General features: G+C 54.6%; 1 protein-coding gene across 4 annotated transcripts in view; it reads right to left on the minus strand.

Moving 5' to 3' along the window:
• The window catches only part of BCR (BCR activator of RhoGEF and GTPase), a 128,764-nt gene that overhangs the window by 24,180 nt on the left and 88,319 nt on the right, over nt 1-16,265 (minus strand). For all 4 annotated transcript variants that reach the window (XM_003994832.6, XM_045042107.1, XM_006938625.5 and 1 more), the window contains exons 9-14: nt 6,335-6,456; nt 4,946-5,114; nt 4,266-4,385; nt 3,311-3,386; nt 1,783-1,887; nt 1,061-1,135 (exon numbers count right to left, since the gene is read on the minus strand). In XM_003994832.6, coding sequence (XP_003994881.2) covers nt 1,061-1,135; nt 1,783-1,887; nt 3,311-3,386; nt 4,266-4,385; nt 4,946-5,114; nt 6,335-6,456 — 667 coding nt within the window. The remainder of the gene's footprint in view (nt 1-1,060; nt 1,136-1,782; nt 1,888-3,310; nt 3,387-4,265; nt 4,386-4,945; nt 5,115-6,334; nt 6,457-16,265) is intronic.

The following is a 16,265-nucleotide window of genomic DNA, read 5'->3' on the forward strand; positions in this document are numbered from 1 at the left end:
ACGCTGAACCGACTGAGCCACCCAGGTGCCCCCTCACTGTGGTTTTAGTTTACATTTCCCTATGACCGTGAGCATCTTCCCATGTGCTTCTTAGCTACTTGTATTTCTTTGGTGAAGTGTCTATTCAAATCTTTTGCTCATTTTATTTTATTTTTAATTTTTTTTAATGTTTATTTATTTTTGAGACAATGTGAGAGACAGAGTGCAAGCAGTGGAGGGGCAGACAGAGACAGACACAGAATCTGAAGCGGGCTCTAGGCTCTGAGCTGTCAGCCCAGAGCCTGGCGGGGCTCGAACTCACGAACTGTGAGATCATGACCTGAGCCGATGTCGGACGCTTAATCAACTGAGCCACTCAGGCACCCCTATCTTTTGCTCATTTAAAAAAACTGGCTTGTCTCCTTAGCACTGAGATCTAAGAGTTCTCTAATATGCTCTGAATACAAGTCCCATATCATGTATATATGGTTTGTAAATATTGTCTTCTATGCTGTGGCTTGTCAGGGATTTCTTGTTTAGTTTTGCAGCATCAGTGGGACAGGTCAATAGCACAGTGCCTGTCCTCTGTCCTCCTAAGAGGGACGATGAGGACTTGTTTGGAGTGCCATGCTGAGAGACACAGTATGTGCCACCCTGGACTGAAATGCAACCAGCCCTCACTGATCTGACAGCTTGAGTAGCTGAGAGGTGTTCCCCGCCTGGGAGGGAAGGATGAAAAGGGTAACCAGTTAGCTGTCAGCAGCCAAATCTACTCTACTGGCTGGGTCAAAGTGCTCCCTGCAGCCCTCCTTGCCTGGAACTCAGGCTGTATTTCCTGGCTACAGAAAACTCCAGTGCCTGCAATTACAAGACCCGCCTGCAGGGGGCAACTCACCAGCTCACACATCCTGTCCACAGACCAAAGAAGGCAACGGTCCACTCTGGGTATCAACCAGCACAGGACCTCACCCGGTTAAGGGCCAAAGGCACCTGATGATATTCTGAGCCACGACCCTGGTTCCAGGGTCCACAGCCTCCAGCTTGGTGCCCTGTCACCTTCTTCCTCAAAGTAACCACTTACTTGAACTCTGCTTAAAGCCGCTGGCGGAGTGGACGATGACATTGAGAAATCCATAGAGCCCCGGAGATTCATCATCTGCGCAAGAGACCAAAGAGGTGAGCATCGTTCTCCTGAGGGAGGCAAATGACAGACTGTGCTTCAAAATCAACCCTCAATGGGAGGGTTTGCCATTTGCTCAGCATGGGGCCAGGTGATGTCATGAGCCAGAAACATAACCATTGTAGCCTCTGTCTCAGGGGTCTTAGGATCTGAGTTGGGTTTACAACACAGGCAGACCAGGGACTGGGTTGAAACACAGTAAGGTTCTCAGAACAGGAGAGGGGAGGGGTAGGGTATGTCATGTGACATGCATGTTGTCATGTGAGGAGTGGCATGTGACATGTGTGCATGTGCACAAGCACATACCTATGAGCGGGAATGAGTGTACATAAGTGTGTGTGCAAGTGAATGCAAAACACAGCATGACCAAAGGTGTGGGTGGGAAGTGCCTGGCTGGGAGGACAGGGGTGCAGGACCAAACCCAAAGCACAGAGGATCCGAGATGTGTCATGTGACCAGGCACAAAGTCATGGGGACAGACCACCCCTGACCCATCCCATCTACCCCTGGGAGGGGCCAACAGGCCCTATGCAGCACACACATTCTGTCAGGATGAAAACCCATGGTCTCACAGACAGTGCTGGCAGCAGAAAGGGACAGCAGCCCTTGTGAGGACAGCCCACCTTCTTTGTTGATGGTCAGTGGAATGCTGTGGACGGTCTGAAGTTTGACACACGAATTGGTCAACATCTGCAGCTCCACGGATGTTAGGGAGAAGCTTTTGAAACCTGAAGAAAGTGGAACCCAGGTGCATCAGCCAGCCAGTCTGCATGGCTCCTCAGACTCCAGGGACACCCAGAGGGCTTTCTCCAATGTCCCTGCACTGGACCTGTACCACACCCTGGTGAGGAGCTGTGATGGCCAGGAGGGGGCGATCTGCTCCCACGAGAGGAGCTGGTAAGTGGCCAAGCAAGGTGTGGCTTTGGCCCAGGCTGGGTTTGGCTGATGGGGACGGGATTAGCATAATGCTTGCAAGCCCATGAGCTGGCCAGGCAACTGTGAGAGGTGACCTGCAGAACCTTCCCGTGGGGTATCCCCCCACAGACACCCAGTACAGCCCTGCCCTGCACTCTGCTAATGAGGGCTCCCCATCCCCACCCGGTGAAGAAAAGGGGTTTATTTCTGTTACGGTGCTGAGCAGAGAATAGACGCTGACATGCTGCAAATGGTTGGGGTCCCCTGGTTACAAAAGGAAACCCGGGACATGAGCATGGATGGGCAGGGCAGCAGGCACCGGCCATCAGAGCTGCCAGGAGTGCCTCGTCCTCCAGGACACAGGGGCACTGTGGGGGGTGGCGGTGGGGGGAACTGGCTCAGCACATGCACGGATGATAAGCTTGGAGGGTAGGGAGCTCAGGACAGGGCAGAGGCATGTGGGGCTCCCAGTCCACCTGGGACATGGTGCTCAGCCTGGCTCTCTCTGCAGACACTCTCAGAACAGTGGGCACACAGAGTGCACATGGGAACCTCTTAACAAGACAGCTCAGGAATCCCAAACTATACAGCTGGGGGGCAGAGGAAGGAAACAGGACCTGTGGCAGAGTCTGTCTTCCCACCCCTGAAGACGGCCAGTCAGAACCAGGGGCAGCTCTGAGCTTGGGAGAAGCAGGAAAGAACAGCTAAGAGAGGGAAGCGCCCAGGGAATGGACTGCCCCAGACAGGAGCAAGCACCCTATCCTAAGAGTGGTCAAGTGCTGGCCCCTCAGATAGCGGAGAGGGGCCAGCACAGTGTGGCTGTTCAGGCTGGTCCAGCCAAGAGCTCCTTTGGCAATAGAACCTGCTGAGGGGACAGGCAAGAGTGCAGGGAGAGCCACAGGGAGCAGGCAGGTTCAGGAGGCAGGCAGGGCATTGGGGGAAGGCATGGGTGGGGGGGGGTGGTGGGAAAGAAGGGTTCATAGGGGAGGTCAGAAAGTGGGAGGGGGTGATGCACAGGGGATGTGGGGGAGGCCTTGGAAAGGGGGTACAGGGGGTAGGGCCCTGGCAGGAGCTCCTGACCAATTTATTTTCTGAATCAGAGCTCCCTGTAGCTTTTCACTTGGATAAGAGTGCCACTGCCCAGCTCCTTAGGAAGAAAGAAAAGGCTTGAAACCACAGGAGGAGATGAGCATCCAGGCCTGAGGTTCTAAGCCTCTACATGCGGATGCCACTTACACTTCTTCTGCTGCTCCCGGATGTTCTCTCTCCACTCAGCACGCTCATAGTCAGATGAGATGAGGAATGTGTAACTCTAGGGGGTGAGAAGGAGAATACACCCCGGTTACCTCCACTGCAGCTCAGGCACCCACATAGAGTCCTGCAGTGCACCCCTCCAAGGCACACCTTGGGGCCAGAGACTGGCTGGAGCCTGGTGGCTGAGGGTGCTCACGGCTTGGCTCATGCTTCTGGCACTCTCCACCCTTCCTGCCAGCTGGGCTTCAGGCCATAGCTCCTGTGCCCTGGGCAGCTCTGCCTCTGGCACCAGCCCCCCTGCCTGGACGGCCTGGGCCAGGGCATGACATGTTGTAGCTTAGGGGCCACAGAGAAGGTTAGCAGGTGGGATCTGCAGAGGCCGATGCCACTTTGACTGACCACCTGTGTCTAACACACAAGCCCTGAGCTGCGACCCAGAGACAAGGCTCCTGCAGAGCCCACCAGCTGCCTCTGCTAGCTGCACGCTGACAGCTATGTGTGATGCCCACAGCCCCAGAGGGAGAGGCCCGGGCTCCAGATGGCACCAGGAGCCAGACTCAGAAGAGAAGGTACCTCGCAGGTTCACAAGGTCCCTGGACAGAATTCCTGTACGAAGAGCCCGGTCTGCACAGATCTGTGAACCCCCTGCCCTATTTGAACTTCTTGGAGACGCTGTTACCTCCCAGCTGTGGGGGTTGAGCCAGCTGTCAGTCAATCTGGGGGGCTCCGGCCTAAAGCACCAGTCAGAGGGACACATGGGCCTGGGTGTGCTATACTGAACAAGTGTCTCTTGGCATGGGAACATTCTCCAGAAGAAGAGGGCTGCTGTTGTACAGGCCACACAGGAGCCAGAGACCACAGCTGCCACACAGCTGGGTGGTGAGTCTCGGCCACAGCACAGTGAGATTCTAGATAGACGGGAGCCAGGGGCACTCACCTTGCCATTGCGGTTGTGCACCCTGAAGGCCATGCTGGGGGACATAAGCAGGAGCAGTGACTCTTGCTCCGAAAGCTTCTTCTTCAGCCTCTCGATGGCCTTGCTGCCCTTGTTTGCTCTCTGTGGGGAGAGCCACATGATCACATTTCCATTCTGGGGGCCCCTTGTTACCCGTTCCTGCCTGGCCCAGTCCCACTGCCCCCGGTGCCTCCCTCAACCTGCTCGGTTTGTGGTGTAGTAGGCCAGGAGGTGGGTGAGGGTTGAGGAGACCCCTGTCCTGCTGAGCCCACCTCAGCCAGGCATCCCCGAGCTGAAGCCCAACCTTCTGGGGACCCACTTTGTCTGTGGCCACCACATAGTACCTGCTCTGGCCGGGCCTAATCCTACACTTGAATGCCCCATCTTCACTGCTCCTCAAGTCTTGTAAACCTCTCCAGAAACAATTGGGGGACGGTCTAGGGTGGGCTGGAGGGGCTGTTCCCCCACCTGGAATGCTGTCCCCATTAGGGCAGCTGAACACCCCTCCTACCCCCCATGCAGGATGGCTCCAAGCTTGACGGCGGGCTCACAGGGGTCCCAGCAGGCCCCAGGCTCCAGGTGTGGGTCAGATACTTGTGTGCAAGGGGCTGCTGCCACTCAAGCTGCAGAGCCCTGCCTTGCTCCTTTCCAGCTGGTCTCACCTTCTCTCTCTGGATATCATTCTTGATCTGGGATATCTTGATCTTCATGGCATCCAACTCCTCGTCTAGCACCAGGGGGATGTTGGGAGCCGCCTCCGACTCATCCACTGTCTGGAAGCTGAGATCCGTGAGCGGGATGTACCATTTGCAGTCATACTGCTGGGTTTTGCTGAGTGAGGAAACCACACATTAACACTCTGCTTTCCTTCGCTAATGTCATTGTTTTCAAGAGCCAGGAAACCCCAAGTTTGGGGCTTGCGCAGTTTACCTGAACTTAAAACCTAGCTTGTGGTCCATGTAGCAGGCTGGCACAAGGCCATCGGCAGACACTGGTGACCCTGGGAATGGGCACTCTGCACATGTGACTTAGGCCAGGTCCACCTTATCCTGGGCTGATGGTGGCAGCTCCCTGGCTCCCTGACGTGGGAGCATATCGGGGAATCCACTGGCAGGACAGGACTGCAGACACCCACAGAGCTGTAGAGTTTGAGGGGCTACAGATCTACCAGGGGTAATCCTCTGCCTTGACAGAAGGGGAAACTGAGGCTCTCTTCTGAGGTGACTGATTTAAATCTGCTCAGAACGGGGGTAAGAGACTAGCTCTGGTCTTTCCCAACATAACCTTCTTTCCTCCATTCCAGCTGGTGCAACCTGGGTGATCTGAGTCCCAGGAAGAGGTGTGTGTGTGTGGTGGGGGAGCACCTGCAGCCTAGGCTGAGAACAATTTAGAAGCTCTCACAGGTATGGGGAGACAAAATACAGTGATGGTCTAGTGATACCGGCCCCACTCTGCCGGCCTGTACTAGACCCTGCAGCTCCCTGTCCTGCCACTTACTCTTCCTGGGTCATGACATGACAGTTGCCCAACAGTACCTTGTCAGGTAGGTCCCCCTTTTTTTCTTTTAATGTTTACTTATTTTTGAGAGAGAGCTAGAGACCGAGCACAAGTGGGGGAGAGGCAGAGATGGAGACACAGAATCTGAAGCAGGCTCCAGGCTCTGAGCTGTCAGCACAGAGCCCGACGTGGTGCTGGAACTCACAAACCTTGAGATCATGACCTGAGCCAAAGTTGGACGCTTAACCAACTGAGCCACCCAGGCACCCCGATGCCCCTTTTATCTATAGGAGGCAATAGGCTGGTCACTGATCCTGAACTAGACTGTCTCCAGGTTGTTAATGATGATCTTTAACCCTGAGCCTGGCATCATGGCCAGTTGGAAACAATGTAACTTAAAGAGTATATCCTGACCACATAGTTACAGAACTCTTTAGGCTCATGTCACAAGAGAAAAACAAAAGCCAGGTTTCGTCCATCTGTGAAACCCACCCTGTCCTCCCGACCCCAAGACCCTTCCCACCCGGCAGGATGGGCGCCATGTAGTCACTCACCCTCCACTCTGCTTCTTCAGCTTGGTGCAGAGGAGCAGGTCGGTGAACAGGAAGACGTGGCGCAGCTTGCGGGCCCCCTCCACCAGCTCCACCATGAAGCTGTCCTTCAGCAGCTGCCGGTGCTATGGGGGGGCAGGGGGATGGTGCGGGCTCGAGTTAGGGCAGTGGGCCAGCAGGGGGGCAGGCCCTCACACCCTCAGCCTCCTACTTTCAGGCCCACTCTCCAGTGCTCCCTCTGTCTCAGTGAACACTACACTACACTACACTTTTCTCTTTGTTCAGTAAAGTTTCTTGAGTGCTTGGCCTGTTGAGGAGGGTGAGTGGATAGAGTACCAGCCATTGGCTTGGAGGCTGGGGAGGGGGAACACTATAGCTACGTTGATGGCCTGCAGAGAAAATGATGGCAGGAAAAACCCCTGTGGGCAGGGCGGTCCACACCTCTCCGAGACAGCAACTGAAGACCCAGAATGGGCAATAGGCCAGCCATGTGAAGGACATTCTTGTAGAGGGACCATTATAGCCCAGGCCTGTGGCTAGAAGAGCTTGGTGCTCCAGGCATGGGTGGGGCAGCCTGGTGAGTGGAGAGGAGGTGGGCCCAGAACACTTTAAGGGGGCAGCCCCGACAATCATGGTAGAGGCTGGACTCAGTTTTCCGTTTTTGTTTTTTAAAGTTTATTTATTTATTTTGAGAGAGAGAGAAGGTGTGAGTGGGGGAGGAGCAGAGAGGAGAGAGCGAGAATCTCAAGGAGGCTCGGTGCTACCAGTGTGGAGCCCGATGTAGGGCTCGAACCCACAAACTATGAGATCATGACCTGAGCTGAAGTCAGACGCTTAACCAACGGAGCCACCCAGGTGCCCCTGGACTTAATTCGAGGGCAATAGGAAGCTGAGTAGTGTGCCTACAGATGGGACTCCATGCTCTAATCTTTCTAAGGTCAGTGCCCACTGACAGGCAGAAGCCCACATAGGATGCCTGGATTCCAACAGCCTGAGTCTGAGGTGACCTTCCCAGGGTCCACTGGACCTAGACCTAGAAGGGGGATGCGAGGCACTAGCCCACCAGCAAGCTACACGCCTCTGCACCCGGGTACTTCATCTGAAAGACCAGAACATTCCCACTGGGTCACACAGCTCCAGGGGTGGCTGAATGCCGTGAATGGCACACCAAGGTAAGTCAGTAATTCATCTGAAAAACAGTGCCCAGAACCTCATGTGGGTCAATGCTGTGCCATGCCAAGGACACAAAGACAGGACGAGAGGCTGACATGGTGAGCCCTTCCTTTCCCCGAGCACATTCCAAGTATGCTGTGCAAGCAAGTACATGGCCTGATCATTGGATGGGATCCCCAGAACACCCTGTGGGCAGGTCCTTAGGCCCATTTCACAGGTGAGAAATGGGAGCCTCAGATAGGTTTACCACCTGTCCCAGGCAGCACAGTGAGCGAGCAAGCAGCAACGCTGAGCAGTCCGTCCTTGGGAACTCACAAGCCCAGGGGAGAGAGACCAGGTGCTTAGAGGCAACCCAGCCAGCCTGGCTCCAGGGAAGGCCCCCCAGAGAGGGTGACTCTCCACTTCTCACTGTGATGGCCAGGGAAGGGTCTGGAGGATCAGGTACATATATAAGAGTGGGCAAAGACCCATAGCATTGCCCCAGCAAGAGGCATCTCCAACACCCCGTGAACTTGGCAGGCCCACACGCCTGGCTCCGCTGCGACCTGCAGCCTCAGAGTTGTCTCGGGGAGTATCTGCCTCCCTGAACTTTCCCATACTCTCTGCGAGAGCTGGAGCCAGCAGGGCTGCCCAGAAGCAAGTATAGCTTGGGCTGGGCCCCAACACTCCCAGGTGCAAAGGCCACACGTCATTGTCGCATTCAGCTTGGCTCACAATGGCCAGCTGGGTCCTGGCTACAGAGAGCAAATGATTTAAATGGGAGAGCATGAGTGGAAGGGCTGGAAGGCTGCCTGTGTGCCAAGGCCATGACTCATTGTCACTCACCCTGTGCCTGCCTGCCATGGGCAGACAGCCCACCTGGCACTGACACCCACAGGAAGCAAAAAAGTGTGCACCTGGAGAAATGTCCACACAGAGCTGGAGACCCTGGGGTAAACCTGACTGCTGGGTCCTCACTGGGGAGCAGGTCTGAGATGGGTCCTGGGACCCTGAAGTCCCAGAGGAATGAGCGGACACATGCCCCCTCAGCAGGGACAGGACAGAGGGTCTTCCAGCCCAGGGGGCAGGGACCAAGGGACCTTCTGTGATGAAACATGGATCCTTTCTCCATACAAAGGGGCTGAGCTTCTGGCCACCACCAGCAGAGGGCCCCCTATGTCCAGCTCAGAAGTAGACTCCTCCCCTCTGCCAGAAATTTTTCTGTCAGAAATGCCCAGAATCCAGGCAGTGACCACCCTCCACACACCAGCTGGCCCACCTTTTCTCCCTGCGAGGTCCTGTTGCTCACACATTCAGCTGAAGTGTCACATTCATCCTCCACAGGATCATTGAGTGTCACCCTGGTGCTTGTGGCAGCCCACACACCTGCCTTGCTGTGTTGAGAGGACATATGGCTGGCTGACTGTGGGGAGCACACAGGTGCCCCGAGGGCTCAGACTGCAGCCCTGGGAGGCTCTGATGGGCTGACCCTGTTCTGATACTGTGACAGTCGCCAGGCCCCTCCCCATGAACGCTTGCCTGTGCAAACCCTCATCTTTCTATGAGAAATCCCAAAGCTGAGGGCACCCTGACACTTCCCCCGAAGCATCCCAGTCCAAACCCTGCTCTGGGCCACACTCTGTCTCCAAGGGCCATGCAGAGCATGTGAATCATGCATGTCACCTGCCAGACCCTGGCAGCGTGGGTGGTGAACAGCAGCGGCTCTTCAGAGTAAGGCTCATTCACTGTGAGTTTTCCCTGTCATGTCACAGTTGGCCTGCCTCCCGAGGAGGCACAGGGCCTTGCTTCTGAACCCCAGTCCACCCTGGGTCTTGCAGCATGCCCAAACAGAAAATACCCAGCCAATGGGCAGGAGGGGGTTCCCAGCCCCAAGAAAACAGGCCCCCAATTACCATGCTGGCAGATCCACAAAGGGAGTCTGGACCCTGGCACAGAGACCAGAGCCAAGGGAACAGGAGGGCAGCAGACTGATGGAGTGTGAGGGAGATGGGGGCTGGACATCACTCTGTCTCTATCCGTATTTCCCCAGGCCCAGGGGTGGACCTGAGGCACAGACTCTTAAGGCTGGTGGTCCCATCCTGATGCACAGTCTAGGGCCCTGACCCCTGGGTAGATGCCACATCTTGACTATGGAGGTCAGCCAGCCTGGGCCTGGGATCAGCCCTGCTCAGAGCCCAGCTCCAAGCCATATGCTGAGGAAGGATCCTGCTGCTGAAACAGGCCCATGAAGAAACAGCAACAAATCCCCATCTGCACCCACCCAATTTCAGGAAAGAGAGAGGCCAAGGGTAGATGATCGTGGAGGAGGACAGAAATGAAAGGAGGGATGGACAAGCTGCAGGTCCAACAGCGAGCTTGTGAGGGGATGCTCGGCCCTTTGATCGAGGCATCTGAGAGGCTGCTGGACCCTATGGCCATCACTTGGGTCTCTTCTCAGAACCCTGGCTTCTGCAGGGACACCCTGACAGCCCACATGGGACCAGTGTAGAGCTGGGAGACCTGTGCCTGCCCAGGAGACAGCCCTCTCAAAAATGATCACGAGCCCTAACCCCAGGCCCTCAGAACCAGTACGACTTCCAGTCTGGCCCACCTGTCAGGTCCTCCAGGGGCCACAGGCAGGGCCACAGCCTGGGCTGCACCTGGGTCACAGTTCCATAGCACTGTGGGCTGTGGTCTAAAGCTGGTATGACGTCAAGTGGCTGGTAAGGACTGTCCCTTTGACTCAGCATCTCATGCAGAGCAAACACGCCTGGGTAGAGCTGTAGGGAGAGAGCTAGAACCCGCTGGACCCCAGGACAGGGTAGCATGGTGCTTCTTGAGGTCTGAGGGACAGTGACTCAGAAGAGCCAGCTTGCTGGGCCCATAGGAATGTGTGTGAAAGAGAATGCATGTGTCTCTGTGTCTCTTTGTGTGCATCCCCAAGTAGGCAGGCATGTTTGTGTGTGTGTGTGTGTGTGTGTGTGTGTGCGCGCGCGCATCCCTGTTGGTGTGTGTCCAACTAATCTCTTTGTGTGTCCCCTGTGTGTATCCATGTGTCTGTGACCACATGTGTGGGTCATGTTCCTGTGTTTCTGTATGTCCTTCTGTATGTTTCCATGCCCCTGTGTGTCCCAACCTATGTGTCCATGTGTATGTGTCCCCCATATATGTCTGTGTGTGTGTTTGTGTTCCTGTGGATATCACAATGTGTGTCCCCTCGTGTGCATGTCTTTGTGTGCACTCTGGGGCACCGTAGTGGTGGCAGGAGGGAAGGCACTCCCCTTGGGAGTGGGGAACACCCAGGTGGGGAACACCTGCTCGAAGGGACAGCATTGCCTCCTTGAAAAACTAACATCACCCCGCCAGGGAGTGAGGTGTCTGGAGCCGCTGCTGTGCACCTTCACTGCCTGTGGCCCATCCTCTTCTCTCTGCAGGGATAATGCTGGCTCAGCCACTTCAGTTTTCTGAGCCTCAGTTTCCTTAAACATAAGAAGGGATGCAAATACCTGCCTGGTGGCATTTTTTAGAGGATTAAATGGGCCCCACAGGGGGCTATTGGTACTATAAGCCAAGTCCTCTGTAGGTACAGGCCTTGTGTTGAGAGATGCCCTATCGTCATTGGGCCTCCCACAGTTGATGATGACTCTGAGTGGGGAAGGTACCACCACCCCCATTTCTACAGACAAGGAAACTGAGGATAGTGAGGTACATCCTGTGTCCACAGTCTTCTGAGGACGGGCCCCTCCTTCCCCAGGGGTCTTCCCCTAGGCTGGCCGGCCTCCTCCAGCTGTCATCTGGGCAACATTGGCCCTCACCCCTAGACAGAGCCCATTCAGGGAAGACCCATCTGGAAGAAGTGCATTGTTATGGACTGATGTTTGTGTCTACTCCAAAATTCATATGTTGATGCCCTAACCCTTAATGTGACAGTATCCAGAGGCAGGGCCTTTGGAGTGATTAGGTTTAGGTGAGCCCGTGAAAGTGGGAGCCTGTGATGAGACTGGTGTCCTTATACGAAAAAGAAGACAGAGATCTCTCCATGTGCATGCTGTGAAGAAAAGCCATATTGCTACACGGTGAGAAGGGAGCCATCTCCAAGCCGGGAAATAGGCTCTTACCAGATCCTGAGCACACACCTTGACCTTGGGACTCCCAGCCTCTAGAACTGTGAGAAATGAACATCTGTTGTTTAAGCCCCTAGTTGATGGTATTTTGTCACAGCAGCTGAGCAGACTCAGACACATGAAGAAGCTAGAGCCCAAGGTTCCATGGAGGGGGTACTGGGAAGTTTCCTCAGGTACAGGAACTGGAGTTTAGTGATAAACCTGTAGGGCCTTGCCAGGTGAGACCAAGAAGGATTGCCAAGGAGGGCACAGGTGGGGGCAGAGAGAAGAAGGAAGATGGTCAAGGCAAGGACCAATGAGGCATCAGTTGCTGGCTGAGGATGCCTGGCTTGGCTCCAAGCAGAGCCGGATTTAGCATGTTTGGCCCTGGAGGAGGCCAGGGGCCCGAACTTCCATTCCCATGCCCCCAGAGCAAGACCTGAACCTGGGGATAGCTGGCTACATGCCAGCGACCCAGCTGACATTGCCCATCAGAGCAGCCCTGGCTGTGGGGTAACTCAGTGGGGTGTGGAAGTTCAGAAGATGGAAGAAAAAGTGTCCCCAAAACAACATACCCGGCAGCTGAGTGTGTGCTGAGGGTCCTGCCTGACCCTCCTGCCCTCACACCTGTTCGAGGGCTCTCAGTACCTCCCTGCAGAACACGCCTCCACTCCCTGGTCCCTGAGAAAGCCTCTTGTTTCCCATGCCCTGGAGAGACACCTCATAAGACAACTGATCGGGGAGGATGAAATCAGAGCATGACACAGCCCGGAAAGGACAGGAACCTGCTGGGTGGAGAGCGGGGTGAGCCTGGGAAGCACACTGCTGATTCACAGCAGTAATGTTCATTGAGCACTTGTTGGGTGCTGGGACCTGTGCAGAGAGCGCTTCATAAAACATCTCCTTTCACTTGGCAGGACTGTCCCAGGCAGCAGATTCCAGCTCCACCACTTGTTGGAGAAGGAAAGGCTCAGAGAGGTAAGTAACATGCCCAAGTTCCTAGAAGAATCCAAACCTGGGCCTGGACAATCCAAGTTCCATTTACAAATATTTATGAAGGGTTGAGAAAAGACCCAGACATGGAGCACTGGCTTTGCCCTTATGGGGCTCCTATGTTGTGGACATCCTTTGAAACTGTGGACAGCACATGGTCTAGGCTCACCCCAATCCCACAGCTGAGCAAGCTGTTGCTCAGAGGTGAGTGGTATTGCTGAGGTCACATGCCATGTCTGATGGCACTGGAACCCCAATCCCTATGCTGTCTTCACCCCCACCCCCTTCCCACAGCATCTCTTGCAAACTCTGCCAACAGGGTCTGCAGTCTCCAATTCTCTAATCCTCAAGCAAGAGCCCTCTCTTCTCCTCTGCCTGAGCCTCACCACCTCTCGTCCTCAGCCTGCACCAGTGACATTTCCTCAGCGGCTCCTATTCGGCCTGCCCACCTGCCTTCTTCCATGAGGGGCATTTGGGAATCTGGGTAGAGAATGGTTCCAAGAAGTGGCTGGCTGTTGGGAAACAAAACACCCACACGGAATCATCCCATTTGTGTCCCAGCCTGAGTTGGGGATGCCGGGCAGCACAGGGTGCAGCGCTGAGAACAGGCAGGCAGCCACATGGAGGAAATCACTTGGCAGTGTAAAGTTAATTCAGCTAAATAAATGAGCACCCACCCGCTAGTCCACAGGACCCAGGCCTGGGAAGAAAAGTGCCAGCAGGATCCCTTGGTCCTGACTGGTTCCTGGGAGCCTGAGAAGGGTATCCTCCTGGGATATGCTTGCTACTCACAGCCCCTGGGGTGCCAGGGGTGAGAGCATGCAGGCTGGTGACAGCATGTTCCAGCCACAGTTTAGTGTCAAGGAGACACCTGTAATGCTGCCCAAAGTCACTCTTCCTCAAAGAACACAGCCCTGGAGCTGTGGGGACTGGCTGAAAAGGATGATGAGATCATAGAAGCCATAGCAGGGCCTGGGGCTGTTGGCTCTGCTCAGGGCTCACACTGGGGCATCTCCACAATGCCCTGACTTACTCAGGTTGAGCAGATGGAGACAGGCCACTTCCCAGGGGACCAGCAGTGACTGTGGGAATACCTCCAAACACCCAAGCCAATGGAGGTACCTCTCCTCTCCCCAGAAACTGCTGAGAGAGCTAGAAACAGAGACCCCCCCCCCCAACCCCTATTCACCGACATGTTCCCAGCAGGAGAAGCAGGGGAAGGGGCTCCACTCAGTGCTTAAGACGCTAGTAGCATGCTGAACCAAAAGGGCACATTCTTCTCCTTGTGACCACCTATGCCCAGGTAGCTCTTCATACATGGACCAGAGGAGGGGTGGACATTGGTTCAAAGGAGTGTCAGGGGAGAGTGGGAGGTGACGATAAATCATAACACACCTGTGATGAACACAGGTGCCAGGGCACATTTGGCCTCACATCCTGGGTTAGCTACTTAGTGGCTGTGTGACTGTGGCCAATTTCTTCAACCTTTCTGAGCTGCAGTGTCCTCACCTGGAAAATACCTCCTGACTTCACAGAGTCATGAAGAGAACTCAGAAGCCCACTTCCTCTCTTCTTTTGGAAACTTGATATTCAATGTCATATACCAAATTTAGAGACAGGAACACAGGAAAAAAAAAACAACAGGTATTTCCAAATCTCAGGTACTCCCCAGCTGCAAGTTCTAAGAGGAAGTAGCCCGCAGCTCCCACCCCTCCTGGGACCTGCAGATTCCCTCCTGACTGGTGATGTAGAGGGTGCTCTCCCCACATCTACAATATGGACAGTGTCCATGTGGGGAAATCATCACCCCCTGCTTTTAGACAGTCCCTCAGAGGTCATGAGATCCTTTCTGCCTCACAAAACCCTAGGGAGGGGCCACAGGCCCTGAGTCACTGTCCTCAGAGAATATGGACACTCAGCAAAGAAATAGGGACTTCCCAAATCAATACCACTGGTAAGTAGTGGGCAGGACTAAACCCAGGTTGGGAGACTACCCTTATAACATCCTTTTTTTTTAAGCTTTAAAATATTTTTTTATTAAAGAACTATAACCAAATGAGAATAAATCAAATAATAGCATTTTATGAATAGCAAGTTTCCTCCATTTATTTCTTACTCCCAATTATACTTCCCAGTTACTCTCTTTCCCTATTTAATTCTGGCGATTTTATAATTTTGGAAGGTATGCTCATACCTCTGATCCTTGATTCACTGACTTGATTTATTCAATTTGTCGATTTGCACACTGATTCCTTGAGATGAAAAATTAGGACTTACCACACACTACTGCCATCCTCATCCTTCTCTCCTCTTCATGTCTGATGCTTATCCAAGTAGCATCCTTTCTACCACACTGGGGACTGTAAGCTGGGTTGGGCAGCCCGAGAGGATACACTGAGGAGGACACTCAGGCTGCAGTCAGCTCAGAGTGTAAGTGCCCGACTGAATAGTGATGTCTGCTCCCGGAACGGTGGGGGTGGGGAGCATGAGTGTGGGCACCTGCTGTCATACTGGGCTGGCCACCACCACCCTTACCATGCGTGGGAGGGAGAGGAGGTGCGTGCGAGTCAGACTCACGGCGTTTCAGAGAGCATTTGCTTCTCTCCTCTCTCGCAGCTGAGGTACCCAGGTGATCCCTCCCACTGAGCAAGTATCATCAAAGCCAACAGGGCCAGATGCTGATGGGGGAGAGGGTGGGTACAGATAAAAGCCCTTGTCCTCATGAAGTGCCCAGCCCCTACATATTTCCTGTCTGGTGGTCCTGAGACCCTGACCGTGGGTCCGCACGAAGGAAGCCTGTGATAACAGATGTGGGAACAAGGGCAGGGCTGCCAACTCCCAATTTTCTCAATTCCCTAGGGCAGCTGCCTCCACAGATCCGAAGAGCAAGAAGGGATTTCTCTCCAGGGATCCTGAACAGCAGGATAGGGGGGCTGAGGTCAGACTCAGCATCCTAAGAAAAGCTGAGAGGAAAAAGGACTCACACGTTTGCTTCCCAGGAGGACAGTGCTCTCATAAAAGAACAGTCGGCAAAGGAGACAGAGCAGGTGTCCTAGGAGCTGGGCACAAACGCACTCAGTATAAGTGGACTGGGCAGAAGCAAATCCCACATCCAGTTAGGGAGGCCAGAGCTTGGCACTCCTTCGGGGTCCCTAAACTTGGGGCAGGAGTGAACCAGGGGCAGGGCCCCGTTGTTGCTTCAGGAAATGAGATCTGAACCCCCAGGTTCTGGCCATTGGACAGCTGGGTGTGGAGGTCTTAGGAGGTGCTGGGGACCCACTTCTGCCTTCTATGAGCTCAGAGACTGCTTCTGTATGTTGGCTGGCAGGGCTCTTTCCATAAACTGTGCCTCTTTGGGTGCCCAGGCAAGGTGGGCCCGCATTCCCATCCTGCTGTAAAAAGGAAGGACAGGCCCAGAGAGGAGGAGCAAGCATCGTCCAGGCTGCGTGGTAGTGAGTTCACAGCGATGCTGGCATTGGATCTCTATGTCGGCCTGGCTCCAGGCTCTGGTCAAGCACAGAGGGTGGACTGGAGGGGATACCTCTCTCCTCCTTGGTCCTTCCTGGCCCAGGTCCACCAGGAGAAATCCCACCAAGCCTGTCACTCATGGTCAAGCCTGATGAGACTCTGGGCACATGGGAGCTTTCTGCTCAGCACTTAGGTACCACTTCCCAAAGAGGAGTGGG

Source organism: Felis catus, chromosome D3, assembly GCF_018350175.1.
Source record: "Felis catus isolate Fca126 chromosome D3, F.catus_Fca126_mat1.0, whole genome shotgun sequence".
NCBI classification, from domain to species: Eukaryota; Metazoa; Chordata; class Mammalia; order Carnivora; family Felidae; genus Felis; species Felis catus.